Below are 20,548 nucleotides of genomic sequence, written 5' to 3'. Positions count from 1 at the left end.
CTTGGAGGGTACAAGTAACCATGGTAAACATCTTGGCTTTTTTTAATTCCGGACGAAAAAAAGTCAAAAAATTACAAAATTGAAGGCTATAATCCATGCTTTTTTAGGAAATTTTGAGGTTTTGGGTCTCAATGGAAAAAAGCCTTGGGACCTTAAGGGTTATATCTCGGGGTCATATAATTCTATTTGAAACCATATGATCATTATTTGTTGTCATAAATGTCCGTGGTAGGCTTGACTTTACGAAATATCTTCAAGTTAAGAACGGGTAAAATGACCGTTTAAGGGCATATTGGATGGTTCCACCGACCCAATTGGACTCCTGGAGGGTATAAGGGACCATGGTAAACGTATCGGCAATTTTATTTTCGGGCGAAAAAAGGTAAAAAAAATTACAAAATTGAAGGCTATAATCCACGCCTTTTAAGGAAATTTTGTCGTTTTGGGGGCCAGGTGGAGAAAAGTGGCAAAATTAAAGGCTATAATCCACCCCATTGTCCGAGCACATGCTGGGTTCAGATCATTGTCGGTTAAGGTCAGGTCTTCGGGTCGGGTCAGTTTTTGACAACTTTAGGGTCTCAACACTTTTCGCTACCGGGCCCCGAAACCTCAAAAATTCCTCAAAAACTATGGATTATATAGCCTTCTGTTATGAAATATCGGGTGGATGACCATTATGCTCCTTATATCATTCTGGAATATTCTAGATATATGGTTTATTCTTATCTAAACATATTTGTGGATGTCCATCTTGTATAACTCTAGAACTTTCTAGAGTTTTGGATTTATTATTCACCAAGCAAACTCTCTCTCTCTCTCTCTCTCTCTCTCTCTCTCTCTCTCTCTCTCTCTCTCTCTCTCTCTCTATATATATATATATATATATATATATATATATATATATATATATATATATATATATATATATATATATATATATATATATATATATATATGTATACCTCCATCATAAAAATATAAGTAGAATATACATTTCAATTCCCTCTCAATCTTTTATATTTCTCCTTATTTTACAAAACCTTCAATTTTGTAATTTTTTTTCCTTTTTTCGCCAGAAAATAAAAATTGTCGAGATGTTACCATGGTCCCTGATACCGTCTGAAAGTTTAATTGGGTGGGTGGAACCATCCAATTTGTCAATAAATGTTCATTTTACCCGTTTTCGTAGTACATGCCTCTTGTATTGGCTAGAAGCTCTCACAGGGCCTTTACGTTGCCGGATAATGGTCATATATGGGTCCACACAATATTATATGATCCCAGGATTCATCCCGTAGTGCTCCATGAAATTTCAACACCAGCTCCCGACACCTCCTAAATCGCTCCAATTTCGTGCATTATGACTAAACTTATCTACGTATTAAGACATATTAAGTTTGCATAAAAAAAAAATAAAGTATAAAATATAAGACATTTTATTTGGAAAACCATAAATTAAAGAAATAACAATCCTAGCACATAATGAATTGACAATTGAAATTAGCATCTACGGAGTTCTTTGTATTTCAGCTGACAGTTATAAGCCTACTCGAACTCAAAACCCTCAATTGAAGATGGAGCAATCCATCTTTAAGAATTTGGTGTCTCCTTTTAGTCCCTTTTGCATCAAAGGTACAACAAGAACAATCAAATATCATAGAAATGAAGTAGTTTCTTTCACTCTTCAAAAAATTACTATTCTCTTCTTCCTCTTTCGCCCCACGTATGATGCAAGCTTTATGGTTGATGTCAAACATAAAATCCTCCATTCCTGGAGTGTCTACGAGAACATGTAAAACATTTATTGAACCACCATCATTATTCACAAATTTCTTAATAATACAAGATCTTGTCGAACCAATCATTAGCGGATTAATTTCACAATTTGATGGAGTCAAAGGTGCTGAAAGAAATACAAGAAATATATTAGAAACATAATATTAAATAAATAAATCAAATTAACAAAAGGAGACAATTTTACTTACTTTCATCAAGACTTGGGGAATCCAAATTACCTACAAGGAAAATATGGATTAAAAAACAAATATTTTTAAATAATTACTCTAAGGCCCTATTCACTTGACATTAAAAGAATAATATAAGTAATAATAATTTTAGTTCAATAAAAAGTAAAAATAAGTTCAATTCCAGTTCAGCAAAAATAAGTCTAAAATTCAGTAACTTTAAAAAAGAATATAATTAAAAATCAGTATAAAATAATTTCAGTTCAGCAAAAATATTTTCAATTCAGTAAAATTGGTTTAAGCTTAACAAAAATAATTTCAGCTCAGTAAAGAATAACTTCACTTCAGCAAAAAAAATAATGTGAAGTAAATGGGGCCTAATTTGAAGAAATTAAAAATTATATAAATTCTATTTACTTACCAAAAATTAGATGATCATCAGATTGATTGACAGCTTTCCCACCTAATAATAATAATAATAATAAAAAAAAAATCAGTGAATTGAATTTCTATATTATAAAATTTAGAGTTGATATATGTTGTAAATAGAATGAAATAAAGCACAATAATACCTCTATATTTGAGGATTTGAAGACTCCCTTGTGTCCTAGGAAAGACAAACCTCAAAGAGCCATTAACAAGAGAATGCTTCATTTCAATATCACTCAAATTTGTATTAAGATTTATAACACTTGCATAGGCTCTTATGCGTTCAGGAAACTCTTTTATTGATGGAACTTTACCACAAAACCGAATTTGGTTTTTCTCGAAATCTTGAGTTATTGTTAACCCATTATTTGGAACACCAGGCATATCAATTCGTACATGATAATCTGTATCGATTTGTTTCTCCTCAAAGGCGCCTTTAGGTGAACCATCATTCACTACTTGGAAGGGATGGTTTGGCACTTAAAAAATAAATAAATAAAAAAAGAAAAGAAAAGAAAAACTTACATAAGCAAAGGATAAAGAAAAAATGACAATGAGATGTGAAAACCCTAACAAAAAAATGGAGAATTGTACATAAGTGTTAAAATGTACTTGTACTAATATACAAACTATGAAACTATCAGTATACATTAAAGCAGTTAGTTTAATTTATTATCTAGTCTAAAAATTAAGCTATTAATATAAAGCCTGATATTTTAAAAGATTGCTCAAATCTCTTTTGTATTATGCCTAATAATTATTTTGTAAAAAATAAAGTAAATCATCATGAAATAAATACAGTAACATAATTCAAAAAGATTAAAAAGATAAAGCTTTGACTTTGTTTCAAAAAAAAAAAAAGAAAAAAAAAAAAAGCTTTGACTGATCAATACCTAACTACTTGATAGATTGACCTTAACAAATTAGCTACAATTTATAACAAACTAACTTAATTCATATCCTTAAATATAGAGCTATTGGTATGCTGCAAGACTTTTTCATTATTTTGTTCTCTTTGTTCTTCCTCTAATGGTAAGTAGAGGAGCCTGAGGGTTTGTTTAGGCGTGTTGCTTAAATATCTTAGGTAATTCTGCATTTATTTATGAAGTTCTCTTTGTCAAAAAAAAAAAAAAAAAAAAGGCAACCAATTACCATTTGCAATTAAATCAACAAAATGTAATTAGTTACATATATATGACAAACTTCATAAGCACAAATATTGAATAAAGAAGTACTGTACAATTTATTTTAAGCAATAACGGAGAATCTAATTATTTTCCAGTTTTTATGCAGTACACTCGTAAGTATAATATGCATGGTTACAAGTTACAATTAATCAATGTTCGTTTTTCTCATTATATTGTGTCAATCGTGCACGTTTGTTTTTTTTACCAAATGTGGAGTAACCGTTCTTTTCTTATCAATTATACACGCACCATTAACTTTTAAATACTAAATCACCATTACCAATGGAAAACCGTTAGCATTTTTCATGGAAACCAGTCAAAGATCACATGAACACTAATGTATACACAACTAACAAGCATAAACCAATTGAAAAAGATAATCAACCAAAACCAATTTAGGTTTTAATTTTTTTTAAATTCATCACAAATTCACAATAATTAACATAATTAATTGTAAGTCAAAATAGTTGAGCAATATAAATGAAGTATTACCTGGATTATCCGAAGGAGGAATTAGAAGCTTGTTGGTGTTACTGTCATCAGACATGTTGAATATCAAAAATTGATTTCTTTGTTAGGGTTTTGGTTTATTTATTTGACTATTTTTACTGGTATATATTAGGCATTTTATAGCTTAGAGATACTCTGAATAACAAAAGATATACACAACTTTTTTAAAAAAGTATTTTGAGATGCACTATTTTTTTGTTGTTTTAAATTGAAAATGTAACAGTGGATATCAAATTTGAAACTTCCTATAATTTAGGGTTAGTTGTTAATTAATATTTTAAAAATTATAGAATATTTTATTAGTGATATTTTGGTAATCTAACAAATTTTATTAGTGATATTTTGGTAATCTAACAAATTATAGAATAATTATAATTATTATTATTTTATATTTTACACGCCTGTGGAAAAAGATTTAATAAAAAAATCTAATAAATATCCTAATATCCTACTACAATTTATTAGGATATTTATTAGGATATTCAAAAACTCCCTCGAAAGACAGGGCAAACTCTCTCGAGAAAAAGAGCGTTCTCTATCGTTGGATAGTTCCCTACCGGATTCTGGTAGCTTTTTCACCATCAATCTGACCGTTTTCCTTTGCTAATGGCGGAGGAGGACTTAGCGAACCTTTATTCCAATCTCCGTATTCATGAGGAGGAAAAAACTGCAATTGATTTAGGGGCTTTGGAGACGAACGATGATGAGAGTAACCTAGCGCTGATGTTGGTTGGGAAGCTTCTCACAAAACGATCCTATAATGTTGAGGCGTTTAAGAAGACAATTTCTGATGCTTGGGCGCTTGCTCATGGAATTGCAATTAGAACTCTTAGCCCTAATCTGTACGCCTTTCAATTCTTTCATTGGAAGGATGTAGAGAAGGTACTGAAGGGACGCCCATGGTGCTTCGATAATATGTTGGTGATTTTGAAGGAAATCGACGGAGATGAACAACCGGAGGAAATTGATCTCAAATTTTCGCCCTTTTGGGTGCGCATAAAAAACCTCCCCTTTAATTGTAGGTCTGATCCTTATGTTCGGGCAGTTGTGGAAGGGATGGGAGATATAATTGAGATTGAGAAGGATATTCTTGGTGTTGGTAGGTATCGTAGGGTTAAGGTTTTGCTTGATACCTCCTTACCCTTGAGACGGTTTCAAACCATCAAAGACCGTAAAGGTAGGGAGTTGCGGGTATTTTTTGCGTATGAACGGCTACCTTTCTTTTGTTTTGCTTGTGGTATAATGGGGCATTCAGAGAGAGAATGTTTGAATGTTTCGGAAGAGGAGAAGCAAGAATCTTTGGGGTGGGGGACAATTCTCAAAGCTACTCCGAGGAAAGGGGGGGCTAAAGAGCTGGAAGACATGGAGCATCTTAAGGCTGCCAAGAGCCTTGATTTTGTTACGAAACCTGTTACACAGCCTCCAATTTCTGAGCATGAGGAGGGCTTGAGCACACCACCTCTAGAATTGTATAATGCTCCAGCAGTGCAGTTGGGTGTCAATGATACTTCCCTGATGGTGGCGCAAAATGTTGCTGTCGAGGATCATGGACAGGCTACTGTGAAGAGTGTGATGGAGTTGTCTGAGAGTACTCCGACCGTTGGGGAAGGAGGAAAGAGCTCGCGTGGTTGGAGAAGAATAGGAACCCACAAGCCTCAAGATAAAGGTGGAGGCGTATCAATCACCTCTACTAAGAAGGGAGTAAGTGACCGTGATGATAATGGTCTAGATGTTGAACAAGTTTGCAAGAAGAAGAGAGGTGAAACTAGCAGCATGGAGGTTGAATCAGCGGCGGTGGTTGGCTCACACCAACCCCGCCTCGCCCAATGAGTGTCCTAGTTTGGAATTGTCGAGGATTGGGCAATCCCTCGACAATTCGACAGCTCCGGAAGTGGAGTAATAGACTTGCCCCCGATATGATCTTTGTATCAGAGACTATGATAAAAAAAAAAAGAATATTGTGGAAGGTTTGAAGGAGAAGTTGGGTTTTTCGAATGCTCTTGGTGTGTCAAGTGTTGGTAAGGCTGGCGGTCTTTGTTTGTATTGGAGGGATAGTGTTGACTTCCGGCTTGTCTCTTTCTCTCATAATCACATTTGCGGGGATGTTGTGGACTCTAAAGGTTCGTGGCGTTTTGTTGGTTTATATGGTTGGCCGAGGAAGAAAAACACAAGACATGGGATCTTATCCATCACCTATGCTCTGTATGTGTCTTACCTATTTTGATTGGAGGTGACTTCAATGAGGTGTTAAGCTATGCTGAAATCGAAGGTGGGGCTGACAGGACTCGAAGAGAAATTACAAATTTCCGTGATATGATCGATGTTTGTGGATTGCGAGATGTGGGATACGAGGGAAGCTGGTTTACCTGGGAAAAAGGCTGTTCGGTTGAGACAAGAATTAGGGAAAGATTGGATCGCTTTTTGGCATCACAATCGTGGTATGATCTTTTCCCGCACCTTAAGGTTGAGCATCTTGTTCGCTATAAGTCCGACCACACTGCTATGATGCTCTGCTAAAGACCTTTGAAGACACCAAGGAAAAAGAAGAAGTATAGCTTCAGATTCGAGACAAGTTGGTTACTTGATGAAACTTGTGAAACGGCAGTGAAGGAAGCTTGGGAGGAGTCAGCTGGCAACACGGCTCCTGCTAGGATTGCTGCTGTTGCTCAAAAATTAGGGAGGTGGTGTGGGGCCAAGTTCCATGATATGGGGAGGAAGATTTCGAAGACAGAAGAGGCTCTTTGCAATGCCCAAAAGCGCCCTGTGACAGCAGCGAATATTAATGAGTGCTCGAGGCTAGAAAAACAACTTGATGATTTGAATGAAAAACTCGAGGCTTATTGGTATATTAGGAGTAGGGTGTCGGAAGTCCGTGATGGCAATAATAACACAAAATATTTCCATCATAAGGCTTCTCAAAGGAAGAAGAAGAATAGAATTGATGGGATTCGGGACCATGAGGGAAATTGGCAGGATGATGAAGATTTAATTGAAAAAATCATTACTCAACATTATGAAGGCCTCTTTGCGACTTCGAACCCCACTGATGAAAATATGCAGGAGGTGCTGAGTTCAATTATCCCGATGATCACTCCCGAAGATAATGCCGAGCTCATGCGACCTTTTACAAAAGACGAGATTTTGATGGCCCTTAAACAAATGCACCCGTGCAAGGCCCCTGGTCCGGATGGTATGCATGCTATTTTTTATCAAAAATTTTGGCATATTATCGGTGATGATGTTACCTCTTTTGTTAGTAGTATTTTGCATGGTGTGACCTCCCCGAGGATTGTGAATAACACTAATATTGTCCTTATCCCTAAAGTGAATGAACCAGCCACCACTGCTGATTACCGCCCTATTGCTTTATGTAATGTGATGTATAAGCTAGTTTCAAAGTCCATTGTGCTTAGGCTCAAAAATATTTTACCCAGAGTTGTTTCTGAGAATCAGAGTGCTTTTGTCCCGGGACGCCTTATTACTGATAATGCCTTGATTGCTTTAGAGTTATTTCACACTATGAAGCATCGAAGTAAGGGGAAGAAGGGGTCTATGGCTTTGAAATTAGATATGAGTAAAGCCTACGATAGGGTGGAATGGGGCTTTCTTCGTAAGTTGTTGCTCACCATGGGGTTTGATGGAAGATGGGTAAATTTGGTTATGGACTGTGTTTGTACTGTTTCTTACTCTTTCGTTATTAATGGAGGAGTTTGTGGGGAGGTGAACCCGTCTAGGGGGATCCGTCAAGGAGATCCGCTTTCTCCTTATCTGTTTATCCTGGTTGCGGATGTGTTTTCTAGTATGTTGCAAAAGAAAATTCGTGACAGGTGTTTGCATGGGGCTAAGGCTAGCAGGAAGGGTCCCGAGGTTTCCCATCTCTTATTTGCTGATGACAGTCTCCTTTTTATAAGGGCCAACCGACAGGAGTGCTTAATTGTAGTTGATATTCTCAACCAGTATGAACAAGCATCCGGGCAGAAAATTAATTATGACAAGTCGGAGGTGTCCTTTAGCAAAGGGGTATGTATTGAGCAAAGGTCTGAGTTGATGGGTGTGTTGAAAATGCGGCAAGTAGACAGACATGAGAAATACCTTGGCATTCCAACTATTGTTGGGAGGTCGAAGAAAACAATTTTTGAAGCTCTACTTGATAGAATTTGGAAGAAGCTGCAGGGGTGGAAGGAGAAATTTATTTCAAGGGCCGGAAAGGAGATCTTGCTCAAATCAGTCATTCAAGCCATCCCTACATACTTGATGGGAATTTATAAACTTCCATGCTCGGTCATTCAACGTATTCATTCTGCGATGGCTAGATTTTGGTGGGGGTCTAAGGATGGAAAAAGGAAAATTCACTGGAAAAGTTGGGAGTCATTATGTACTTTGAAGTGTCTTGGAGGAATGGGTTTTAGAGATTTGGCGGTGTTCAACGATGCATTACTTGGAAGGCAAGCTTGGCGTTTGCTTCAAGCTCCCAATTCTCTTCTTGGCCGGGTCTTCAAAGCAAAGTATTTTCCCAATGGCGATTTTCTTGGCTCATCTCTTGGCTTAGGGGGTTCTTATTCTTGGCGAAGCATATGGTCTGCGAAGGCCCTAGTCAAGGAGGGTACTCTTTGGAATGTGGGGAAGGGAAACAAAATTAATATATGGCACGAGCCTTGGGTTGCAGACGAGTCTGGGAGATTTATTCTTAGCAGCGAGGTCTCCAATTTAACCCTTGTAAGTGACTTAATTGATGCAGAAAGTCGAGAATGGAAGGCTGAACTGATCGAGGAAGTATTTGAGGAACGGGATGCACGCTGCATTTTGGCTCTCCCGATTCGTGAGAGTGATTGTGATGATGAGTTATGTTGGGCCTTCTCAAAGAATGGTGATTATACTGTGAAATCTGCCTATCTTTTGGGTAAGGGATGCGATCTTAACAATTTTCACCAAGCGTGGGTGGAAATTTGGAAAGCGGATGTGTCCCCTAAGGTGAGACACTTTCTTTGGCGCCTGTGCACTACTACCCTTCCCACTCGTGCTCTGCTTCATTATCGACACATGACTGAAGATGTTTCATGCCCGTGGTGCAATGCTGATACTGAGACTGCTTATCATGCCCTGGTTGCCTGCCCAAGAGTAAGAGATTTATGGACTGATTGCCGCTGTGAACAGATGACTGATTGGAGCACAGCTGCCTCGTTTTGTGATCTGATCGTGAGCTGGAAAGACCTTGATAAAAAGACAAAACAGAGAGGCTTCTATCTGGCTTGGTGTGTTTGGGGTGAGCGAAACCTGAAAGTTTTCAGCAACAAATCCACCCCTGATAACATCATTGCCAATAGGGTGTGGCGTTATGTGGAGGAGCAAGGCAACTACAATGCTTGCATTTACAAATCCACCCTGACACAACCTCCTGCCAGTCCAAAGCACTGGTCTGCTCCTCCCTCGAACATAATTAAGCTAAATGTGGATGCTTCCCTTGCTGAGGAGGGATGGGTTGGGCTTGGTGTGGTTGCAAGGAACACAGAGGGCAACATCCTTTTTGCAGCAACTCGAAGAACTCGTGCTTTTTGGACTCCTGAAATAGCAGAAGCCAAAGCAATTCTGTTTGCTTTAAAGCTGGGCAGGAAGTTTCATCTGAGGGATATAATCCTTGAGTCAGATTGCAAGGTTGTGATGGATCGTCTGTCTCGATGAGCCACATTTTCTGCTGATATAGACAAAGTGCTTGATGACATTCTCTTTAATTGTTCTAACTTTCATTTTGTTAAGTGGTCTCATGTTAAGCGTGAAGGCAATTTTGTCGCTCATGCTCTTGCTAGGATTGTTCCGTATGGAGTTGAACAAATTTGGGAAAATCATTGTCCCCAAGAGGTTGCTCCTTACGTGTTGATGGACTCTTTGTTTTCTTCTTAATGAATGCCTAGCTTGGTTTGTTTCAAAAAAAAAAAAAAAATTTATTTTAACTAACCACTTACACTTTCCTAATTAACACACTTTACAACCTAATCAAACTCCTAAATACAATACAATTTCAATAACTCTATACTTCTCATGCAAATTAAATAATAATCAAACTCCTGTATTCACTTTCACCTTTATTATACATTCGTTCTTATAATTTTGATAACAAAAAGTTCTTTCGTTTTCGTAAATTCATACTCAAACAATGGAGAATATTGATGAGTTCTTAACCAAAGAAGAACATAGAGAAATAAGCAAACTAGAGAATAGTATAAGTTCATTGGAATTGTTAGCTTTGGTTGCTGAGAAAGCTTCTGAAAAAGTAGAAAGAAAGGAAAAAGATTGTGAAACTTGCATGTGTATGAGAAAACACCAACCCCTTAGCTCGTCCTTTCTCAATCGTAGCGACTCCATTGGTGTTGCCTCCTCTTCCTCCGCCTATACTAAACAAGACGCCGAATCAGTGGTTCCTTCAAAGAAGAGGACAAGAAGAGTAACTTTTCGATATCCATTACCACCACCGCAACAGCAACGAATTGTACAACAACCACTACAACCATTATTAGAACAACGACGAACAACAAATCCACCACCAGCAACACCACCTAAAGGAGTACTTGCAAAAAACAATAGAATTAAACGGATATGATACCAAATTTTCCATCGGTACTATGGTTGAAGTGATTTCCTTTGTATTCGTTAAAACTAATTAATTCTTTAGATAATACGTACTGATAGTAGTTTTTTAAATTACGTGTGGTTCAAGTTACTTTTTTTTTTCTTTTTGTTTTGTCGTTGGTTCATAAACTCAACATTTGATTAGTTACAAAAAAGAATACTTTTAATTTCATTATACCAACACCATATAACGCTATATATATATATCATATGATTTTGAAAATTCTAAACACTAAAATTATACCATGCAACCCTGCAATTTATAACAACACAAGTCATAAACTCATAACCCTGCAACTGATGTCTGATGATAACAACACAAGTCATAACCCTGAATCTTTAATCGAATAAAAGGTTCTCAGTACGTAGTAAAACTAAAATACCAAATAAATAAATAAATAATAATAATAATAATAATACAGTAATAAACTTTTCTCACACAAAATTTATTGATATGCCATTTCCAAAAGTTAACAGCATTTTAATTATACAGAATTACAGATTATAATAAAGACCTTAAGGATATCTAGATTTTCCCGTCAATAAAAGGAAAAAAAAAAAAAGGATATCTAGATTTAGTACATTTGTTACAGAAAGCCACACCAAAGCAAGTTTTACTGTACTCTTGCTTTGTGCATGAAATACGTGACTCAGTACAAGATCAGGTGGCTTGATTTATACTTGTATTACGCTAAAAATATACAGAGTACATTGACATTGTCTTGCGTGATGCACTTGTTCAGGATCATGCAATAATGTGATAATTCCAAAAAAGGCAATTTTCGATCTATAAATCTGTCTTCAAGTGCCAAAATTGCTGACAGAGCTTTTCCGCAGGGAATCCAGCACTTTAAGTATGTGCTGTTGAATGTTAGTAGTCTATAAAGAGTTCGGGGAGACCAAGCCTTTTACCATACTGAATTGCTAACCAGCTGACAATCAAAAAGTATGCCACAAGGAAAAATACCCGAGAAAAAATCACCCGATGTATCAGTGAAGTTACCCTTGCTACTGCAGCTCTAGGAATCAAACATAACAATTTACTACAGAGAGTAAACAAGGCAATTGAAATCATGGCGCTGAAAAAACCACTAATGACACCGAGTATCACTCCCCATCTCATAAGCTTAGTTTTTAGTTGACCAGATAACCAGGACTGTATCATCTTTGTGAATCTGTGGTGACAAGAAACGTAGAAGATAATCAGTATCCACAATGAAAACAAGTTCAAGACTGAAAGCAAGTCACAAAAAAATTATGTGACATTCTTGTCAGTGGTTTGTTGAGAAACCATATGAATTTAAAGGTAGATCATAGGTTCGTGACATTGGAGTGTCACGTCCAAAATCAACTATAGTCAACCAACAAATTACTGGTGAAATCCATAGAATAGCAGAATTACTTTTATACTGAGAATAGTAAAGATGGAACTAAAAGAAATCAAAGTTTATTTTTATAATCTCAAGGAATATACTCACAGTATGGAGTATCTTCTCATCATCTCAAACAAAGATGGATCCTTTGCTTGGCAACCAAAGTGACTGTCTTGAAATATCTCAACTTTTGATCGGCCAGAGGTATACCAGCAATCGTAGGTTTCATTCACCTAATCCATCACATAAGAATAGAAGTTTAAATCAATGTGCAATATGGATAGGAAATAATATAGTACATTGTTGCTTCCAGTACCAGTCAACCTAATGTAAAAAATTTGTCCTTTAGGTCTATAGGAACTGGCATAAGCATCCATATAACCTCAAATGAGTCCATATCTAAAAATTGCTTCAGACCATATATTGATGCAAGTTCATCTGCTTTCACGTTTTTATTCCACTGTTTTTCAATGCACACTCTTTGTCTTGCTACTCATTTACATATCAAAAGTGATAAGCATTCAGAACGTGAAATTCTTGCAAATAACCAAGGAGTCCATCCAGGAACCTTCCACTTTAGGACTAAAACAGTCCAGTCTCCAAAGTTGAGGCCATTTTTTCAAATGTAGTAATGGAGAAGTGGTCAGAATTTTTTTAATCATGACACCTTTTCATCTTCATTATATGTGAAAATAATGCCAAATTTCTCCTTAGTCCCTTTCATCTAGATTGTCATTTGCTAATCAAGTCATTTCCTACATTTTTAATCTACATAACAAAAAGGGCCATTGCTATATCAGAAAAGGTTAATCTAAACTTGATGAAAAGAAAATCAAGAATATTCCAGTAAAACCAATAATGAATTATGTAGGTAGATATATAAATTCAAGCATCGAAAAATGGTTGTGGGAGAGAACCAACTATCATATAGGCCTATCAAAGACAGCTGAACCAGAGACCAACAGCAATTACCTTCAGCATATGCTTAGTCAGCCAAGCAGTAGAAAAATTAGGCCGACAATCACTAGGAAGAGCTTCCTGTGGAGCTTCCGCCAGACCAAGTAATGTCTGACCTGAGAACTGGTCTTTGTATTCCACCTATTATAACAAAGTGGGATTATTGATAGAGAAGTACAAATAACTGAATTGGTGAAACACAACTAATCAGTTAAACAATTAAGTGGTATACAATAACTTTTCCACTATCTCAAATTCTAAACGTTGTAGCTGTTCTTACAGTTAAAGGATTGTCAGAAGATCTACAAGTAAGTTCCACAAAATGAGTTAGCCATGTAGTATCAGCAAATGTACTTACTATACTAGTACAATTCTCTGCCATTATACAGGGGTAAAATAAGGTGACATCACACAGCTTAAGATAATAAAGCATCAGCATTTAAAAGTAAGTACCAAGTATAATCATCATATTCATCAACAATTCTGTGATAACTCTAGTCTCTATTCCTGCACAAGAACTCTGGTTTTCAACCCACAGCACAGGCTAGAAGTCCATCTAAGTTCTAGTGATAATTATCAATCTGCAAGAGAGCCCTATGCAATTATCTTTTCTATCCAAGCAACTATGATTAATGCAGCATTGCTACTAATCATACTGCTTGTCCGCTTTCAAGTACAACTGGACTTTGATATTCAAAATTTCCTTCCTCTGTATAGTTGCATCTTATATTGTCACCGTTATATAGCAATTGCATAATTTTTTTTTTTTATTCCCCTTTCCTCAATCCCAAAGAATATATATGGCCTTCTCTCATTTCCAAAAAAGGCAGTAAACAGGAGAGCATAAAACAGAAAGGCCCTTATTTTATACCTAAATACTATTTTTATCTTCCTCTTTCCCTGGAATCTGAGTGATTGGAAAAGAAATTACATGCAGAAAATCTATAGACAGTTACAAATGCAATTTACTCATACAGACTACTTCAGGAAACAACATAAGGTGGTCTCACAATTCACAAGCTCGTCAGCGATGGTGTGACAACCACACAAGATAGTGCTTCTCCTGATAATTTAGAGATATAAATGTAAATGATGATCTACTAGAAGTCATCATAGGACCTAGATGTCAAAGGTCACACAGCACACTAGCATAAGCACAGAACAGTTTGGCAAAAGTATTAATTTAATAATTTATGGAGATTCACCTTAGAAAATAGAAGTAAAGGCAAGCAAGCAGTTGGTTAGATTGATTCCAAAACTTGAAGAGTCAACTCTGGAACTGCTGCAAAAACCAAGCAAGCAGTGACTTTAAGGTCAATGTGGGATATTGTCTGAATGCCTCAAATTACTCGTCACAGGTCATGTCCACACCGTAGTAAGAACTTTGCTAGAATGCAAGAACCGACTCATACACAGTACAGCTATGTTTGTTGGACTCACAAAGACTGTCAAGCTGGTGCTCCATTTACATGGTTATGGCAAGGAGACAAGGTAGGTGAAAAATCAAAGAAATATAGCTAACAAGTTACGAGACCATCTCAATTTATTTTGTTTGAGAAGTCACTGATGACTAACAGAACAATGATTTGGATAATGTTAAGGACACGGAAGGTTCAGGAAGAATATATGAACCACAATCAAGAACAAGAGCCCTAAATTCACCACAAATTACGAACTGTTTCAGAAAGTAACGAGTACGGACCTTAAAAATAGAAGCCCAGTAGTAATCATAACGGCAACGAAATTTTCTTCTTTCAGAAGGGTAAAAAACTCGCTTGGCCTTGTAATTTAGTAGCCCAAGTTCACATATTTTTGATGATCTCAAGTCAACACCTGCAAAAATAACTTAACACATCAATCTTCTCACGCATTCAAAGATAACTGCAACCACATAGAACATCAGATTTATTTAATTTTTATCACCTCAACCACATGTCTTAACGAAGCAATTCACTTTCCAGAAATTCAGTAAACATAAGTAACAGGCTAACAGCTGTACAACTCAAATACAACATTTGCGCCAACAAACTCTGTTTCCTCCATCTCTGTTGTTACTAGTTTACTCCTAGTTCCATTTTCAGGGGTAAAGCACACACTACGACCAGGTCAATGAAACCACACCAAGCAAATCATAATCCACAGTTAGCAATTGATGTGAGTTAGGTCTAACTTGCCAATATATAAGCATGTAAACACCCTTTGATCTCAACTCACCCTCTAACAGATCATCATACAACAACTAACAAGGAACGACCACAGAGAGCAATATCCAAAACGATCCTGATTCCACCTCATCAACCTTAAGACACACATAATCTTCAGATTTTCAGTAATGCAAGAGTTACTGAACCTAGATTTTGATTTTTTAACAGAAAACTCTTGAGCTTATATTGACTAGTTAGTCCTGAATTAGTCCTTTTCCGAACAAACTTGTCCAATATTTAACTTATCAACTCTTCAATTGAACTTATTCTTATCCGAACTTATCAGCCCTAAAATGAATTCTGTCAACATATTTAAGCCTGAAACTCCATTTACAATGGAATAGAACATGGCCTTAACTTCCAATAAGCACCAACACCATCCCAATTGAAAAAATCTGCCAATTCGAAACTCCACAATAACTAGAATCCAGCAAATCATAATTTCATAAAAATATTCAAGCCTAATTCCAGCAATTTCACCATCAATCCAAATTCTAACTAGTAGTATACATCTATATTACAGAAATTTCAAATATGAGGATGAATTAGACACATAATTAACATACTACTTCAAGCTAAAATCACTGAAACTTCAGATTTCAACAATTGACTAGCAATCCAATAATATACACTAACCTAATTTACCTATATAACAGAATTATGAAAAATGAGGATGAACTGCACACAATCATACACAAATTAAAGCTAAAATCAGTAAAACAAACATCATAAAAACCCTAATGCTATTAAAGACTTACCGGTGGAAACGATTTTGCATTGAGAAGGAACAGAAATAGGAGGAGGAATTGAGAAATTGGAGAAGAGTAAAGCGAAGAAGCCGAAAGTATAGGAGAGAGAAATTATGCAGATGAACATAAACCCTAATGCTACTGAACACCGTAATAGTACCATATGCTGTGATTTCTTCGCTCTCGATTCATTTGATGATGTTGATTGTGATTCAGATGATGGTATTGTTGTTGTTGATGATGATGATGATGATGATGATGGTGATTCAGATGATGAAGGTGAAGGTGAAGGTGAAGGTGAATCCATTGATTGGAGAATCTTGGTTGGATTGAAATACGATGAGTGGTGTTAAAAGGAAGAACGTTCAGCAAATGCTGCAGATTTTACTACTGCTAACACACACTAGTACACTACAGACCTTTTTGGAAAATTGACTCTAAATTGTTTCAACTATGGTATGCCGTAGGGGAAATTATTTTGGCACGCTAAAAATATTATTTTAGCTCATTTCAGTCTAGTCGATTAACTTTGTATGTTCTTAGGGGATCCATGGTTCTATTCTATAATAAACAATTTTAGGGGGTTTTTCTCGAAACAATTCCTAACAAACTTTTAATCAATTTGATCGAGTAATAGCTAGTGTCAGACCTGTCAGTGTTCACGCGTCTCGTTTTCAATAGATGTAACTGAAAAAATTCTCCACCACTCTAAACAACCACCCCTCCCTCTAGGCTCCATTCTATTCAACCTACAACAATAGTCCTTTTGTTCTGAAATTGTGAATATAGTCCAATTAACTTAAAACACTTTTTTTTTTTTTTTGGTATTCCACCTGGTTCACCCTTTGGACTAATCTGGATTCGGGTATCAGTTCTCGGTGGTTAGGTTCCAATCCTCTCCCCATTGTTGTTGTGGGGGATCGAACACGGCTCCTCCCTACCAAGTATAGTCTCAATCACCATTACACCAACAATCAATTGGTACTTAAGACACATATAGATATACCATATACTGTACTAGTTCAATTGTTTATTGGCTATTTGGCTTATATAAGAAACCTCACTTTTGACTTTTTATTATTCAAGTTTATAAGTTCTAATAACTACTTTTGAACAAGTTTTGCATCGATCAAACAGTTTTAACGTACACGCACGACTAAAGCAACTTATTATGATGTTAAAATGTCAACTACTATTTAATTAATTTAAATTAGTTGAATTTGAATAATTAGTAAGATTAGATTACAATTAGTAGTGAAGCCCACGTATATTGTACTCTAATCTCGCTGACTAGTTAGAGCTAGCTAAGGAAATCCTTAATTATATAACTGTGTTCATATAATTTAAAATGTCTAGTTCATAACTTAATTGCATTAGTATTACCATTACGAGGGAAATTGAGAAGGAAGACTACATTAAGAGAGAAAATGGGACGAGATGTGATTATGAGATCATCAGCAAACCTTGGAAGCTTCAATTGTCTTTTGGTGGTGGTTTTAACCACGACAATTGTGATGAGCTCAACGATTGTGGATGGCTACTACGGATACAACGACTACAATGAGTTGCCAAGTGCACCGCCGGGTGCACCAGTCTACAAGCCATCGAAGGATTGGAATTACGCTCATGCTACGTTTTATGGGGATGAATCTGTCTCTGAAACAATGGGTTAGCTTTGCTTCTATATACTCTAAAATACTATATATATCAATTGAAAACAACTAGCTAGCTGTTTGATATGGATTCTCCTTTTGCACTATATTTGACGTAGCTTCATTAATTCGATCATCATCAAATGAATATTAATTCATACTAAAACAAATCAAACAAAATCTCGATTCTTATTTAATATAATACAACTCTAATTAATTTCGTTGAGCTAGTACCTTTTCAATATTACATTGCTACAATGTTACTACGTATTTAATCTAGCTACAGATCAAGTGGAGTACAATGTTCTTGAAGAACTTATGTATAGTCAAGGTTTATATATACACGTAATTTCACATTTGAACTTAAAGCAAATTATTGTGAAACGAATAATTTGTCCTGATTAATACCATAAAAAGAAAGGCAATGAAATACTACGTACGTAGTATATTAATGAGGTGTTATTAGGTTAGCCGTCATTACTCATTATTACGTAGTAGTTACATATACATTAGTTAACATGTTAAAACATTGATGATGTATTTTAGTCTTTTAGACCAAAATTTAGGTAACATATATATCAATCAACAATCACCTATCAACAAAGTGATCAATCTTTTTATTTTACTTTTTTATGAATTAAGAATTAATTTAATTTGTTTAATTAATAAACATAGGAGGGGCTTGTGGATACGGAAACTTGCATGATAACGGATATGGAATAGCAACAGCAGCAGTTAGCTCGGTGATGTTCAATAACGGGGAAATTTGTGGAGCTTGTTATGAAATCAAGTGTGTCGAGTCAAAATGGTGCTACGAAAATGGACCTATCATAAAAATCACAGCCACCAACCTCTGCCCTCCAAACTGGTACCAGTCCGCCGATAATGGGGGGTGGTGCAACCCACCTCGCTCCCATTTCGATTTGTCTAAGCTTATGTTCATGAAGATTGCTGAATGGACAGCCGGCATTGTTCCCGTCCAATATAGAAGGTACATAATTTAATTTGTCAAAAGTTGTGACATAACATATTATAATTAATTAATTTGTACATGTATAGGTGATAGACATGATATCAAATCTTGCCTATATGTTCGTTACTGGTCTATTAATTAATATTGTTCGTTTATACAGGGTGCCGTGTGTAAGGCAAGGAGGGATTAGGTATCAATTCCAAGGGAACCAATATTGGTTACTAGTGTACGTGATGAACGTAGGAGGAAGTGGAGATGTAGAGAAAATGTGGGTAAAAGGGTCTAAAAGCAGTGAATGGATTTGTATGACTCGGAATTGGGGAGCTTCTTTCCAAGTATTCTCAGAGTTGGGAGGTCAATCTCTCTCTTTCAAGGTCAAGAATGGAGCTGGCCATACTCTTGTGGATTACGACGTGGCCCCTTCTTATTGGTCTACAAGCCAAACTTATGAAGGAAGAATCAACTTTTATTAATTAACCAACAAAATGACTGTTTTTTTATGTTGCATGTTTTCTTTCCTCCAAATGCAATCAAATTAAAAAGTGTAATGCTAAGTGTTACTCCGTACAATACAGGAGGATCGGAGGATCCATTTTGGGTTTGTAATCATATTCATGATGAATGATAATGAGAAATTGTAAAGGACGAGTATCTATTGAATTGAAGTATATAGTATTTCCAATTAATAACAAGTGTAAGTGTCTTACATTGATAAAATATGAGAGTTAAATGTTTATATATAAGGTTAGGAGGTTAATTCTCTAATTCTATCTTATTATCAAATGGTTTTGAGATGAAACCTCTTTCCAGTTGTAAAATACATTCACTTTTGGTAACAAATGCGACCCAAACTCATATTTAATAGTGTTTGATAGAGTAGAAAAGCTTACTCATATTCCTGAATTTAATTTGAGATGATAATTTAACATGATATTAGAGCTAACGTGACACAAAAATCACCGATTCAAATCTCATCCACTCCCTTCATTAATTTCAAAGTGGAATTTATTTCGCGCTGAGTATGACGAGATCCAAGCCGGATCAACATTTCAGGCTAGCCCAACGAGCCTTCATGTGAGAGAACATGAATACATGATAGAGTATAAAGCATAGACTTCAACCATTAGTACTCTGTAGTATTCTTAACTTAAAAGTGATGAACGATGTGTATAATATTTTATTGATTTTGTTAATATAGACAATTAAAGATATTTATTATAATCAAAGTTATGGGAGTTAGTCAAACTGATACACTTACTCAGACATAGAGGAGACGGGTATGATTTTGATGTAAAAGGAGTGACAGACTTTAATTTGATGGATTTCATGATGTTGGCTTGATCTCATTATTATACATTTATACCACCTTTCAAGACTTACTCCGTGTTTAACTAACTAAGTTTGCTGATCAATATAATGTGATCATCCACACACTAATTATACTTTACATAGTGCTGGTACTTTATTTGTATAACTAGTTGACTTAGCAATTTGTTTACGTCTTCAAACATTTAACATATATGACCTCCCAGCACGACGCAAGACTTAAGGTCGGTCGCTATCCATAGGACTGTTGCCGGCCGATTGATTGATAATTTCCACAAAATCTATATTTTAGACGGCTAAGTTATACCTTCTCAAGTGCATTGATATGAATGGTTAATCAAATTTAGTGGTGTACAATATATTTCATAGAGGAATTAAATTAATCATCTAGTTGCGTCTATTATATTAATTATATTATATACTCCGTAAGTCTTTAACCTTTTGCAACTTTATTTGCCATTGTTACTAAAATAATAATTTGAAATGAAGAATGTACAAAAAAAAATTGTAATAACTAGTTTAATTTGTTATGTACTTATGGTATTTTTAAGTTTTAACAAATTTTAAATGAGAGAAATTTATCATTTTTAATTACTATTA

The 20,548-nt window shown here is 35.7% G+C and overlaps 2 protein-coding genes and 1 pseudogene across 3 annotated transcripts; 2 read left to right on the top strand and 1 right to left on the bottom strand.

Annotated features, from left to right (window-relative positions):
* Positions 1–4,696: 4,696 nt before the first annotated feature.
* LOC145599097 (uncharacterized) lies at positions 4,697–9,988 on the top strand. The gene is made up of 5 exons (XM_081655510.1): positions 4,697–5,849; positions 6,058–6,210; positions 6,321–6,565; positions 6,620–9,742; positions 9,845–9,988. Exons 1-5 carry the CDS (start codon positions 4,697–4,699, stop codon positions 9,986–9,988), a joined length of 4,818 nt encoding a protein of 1,605 aa, XP_081511636.1.
* A 1,128-nt stretch (positions 9,989–11,116) lies between these two features.
* LOC145598354 (uncharacterized) lies at positions 11,117–16,328 on the bottom strand. Its single transcript, XM_081654698.1, has 5 exons — positions 16,007–16,328; positions 14,747–14,877; positions 13,060–13,185; positions 12,193–12,320; positions 11,117–11,889 (listed from the first exon to the last, which is right to left on the bottom strand). Exons 1-5 carry the CDS (start codon positions 16,302–16,304, stop codon positions 11,586–11,588), a joined length of 987 nt encoding a protein of 328 aa, XP_081510824.1. The 5' UTR covers positions 16,305–16,328; the 3' UTR covers positions 11,117–11,585.
* Positions 16,329–17,424: 1,096 nt separating this feature from the next.
* On the top strand, positions 17,425–19,194 carry LOC145599096 (expansin-A7 pseudogene; annotated as a pseudogene). Its single transcript, XR_014103695.1, has 3 exons — positions 17,425–17,665; positions 18,325–18,640; positions 18,783–19,194. The product of XR_014103695.1 is annotated as an expansin-A7 pseudogene (transcript).
* The last annotated feature ends 1,354 nt before the right edge of the window (positions 19,195–20,548 follow it).

This window comes from Chenopodium album, chromosome 20 (assembly GCF_948465745.1).
Source record: "Chenopodium album chromosome 20, dcCheAlbu1.1, whole genome shotgun sequence".
In the NCBI taxonomy this organism is placed as follows: domain Eukaryota; kingdom Viridiplantae; phylum Streptophyta; class Magnoliopsida; order Caryophyllales; family Amaranthaceae; genus Chenopodium; species Chenopodium album.
This window is presented reverse-complemented; position numbering and strand designations above follow the sequence as displayed.

What these genes read in the sequence shown, in the direction of transcription:
- LOC145599097 (XM_081655510.1), top strand. Translation starts at nt 4,697, where the DNA reads ATGGCGGAGGAGGACTTAGCGAACCTTTATTCCAATCTCCGTATTCAT. An exon ending in AGTTTGCAAGAAGAAGAGAG is followed by an intron (nt 5,850 to 6,057) that starts GTGAAACTAGCA and finishes ATATTGTGGAAG; the next exon opens with GTTTGAAGGAGAAGTTGGGT. An exon ending in ACCTTAAGGTTGAGCATCTT is followed by an intron (nt 6,566 to 6,619) that starts GTTCGCTATAAG and finishes AGACCTTTGAAG; the next exon opens with ACACCAAGGAAAAAGAAGAA.
- LOC145598354 (XM_081654698.1), bottom strand. Translation starts at nt 16,304, where the DNA reads ATGGATTCACCTTCACCTTCACCTTCACCTTCATCATCTGAATCACCA. An exon ending in ACTGGGCTTCTATTTTTAAG is followed by an intron (nt 13,186 to 14,746) that starts GTCCGTACTCGT and finishes TTGTTATAATAG; the next exon opens with GTGGAATACAAAGACCAGTT. An exon ending in TGACTAAGCATATGCTGAAG is followed by an intron (nt 12,321 to 13,059) that starts GTAATTGCTGTT and finishes GTGATGGATTAG; the next exon opens with GTGAATGAAACCTACGATTG.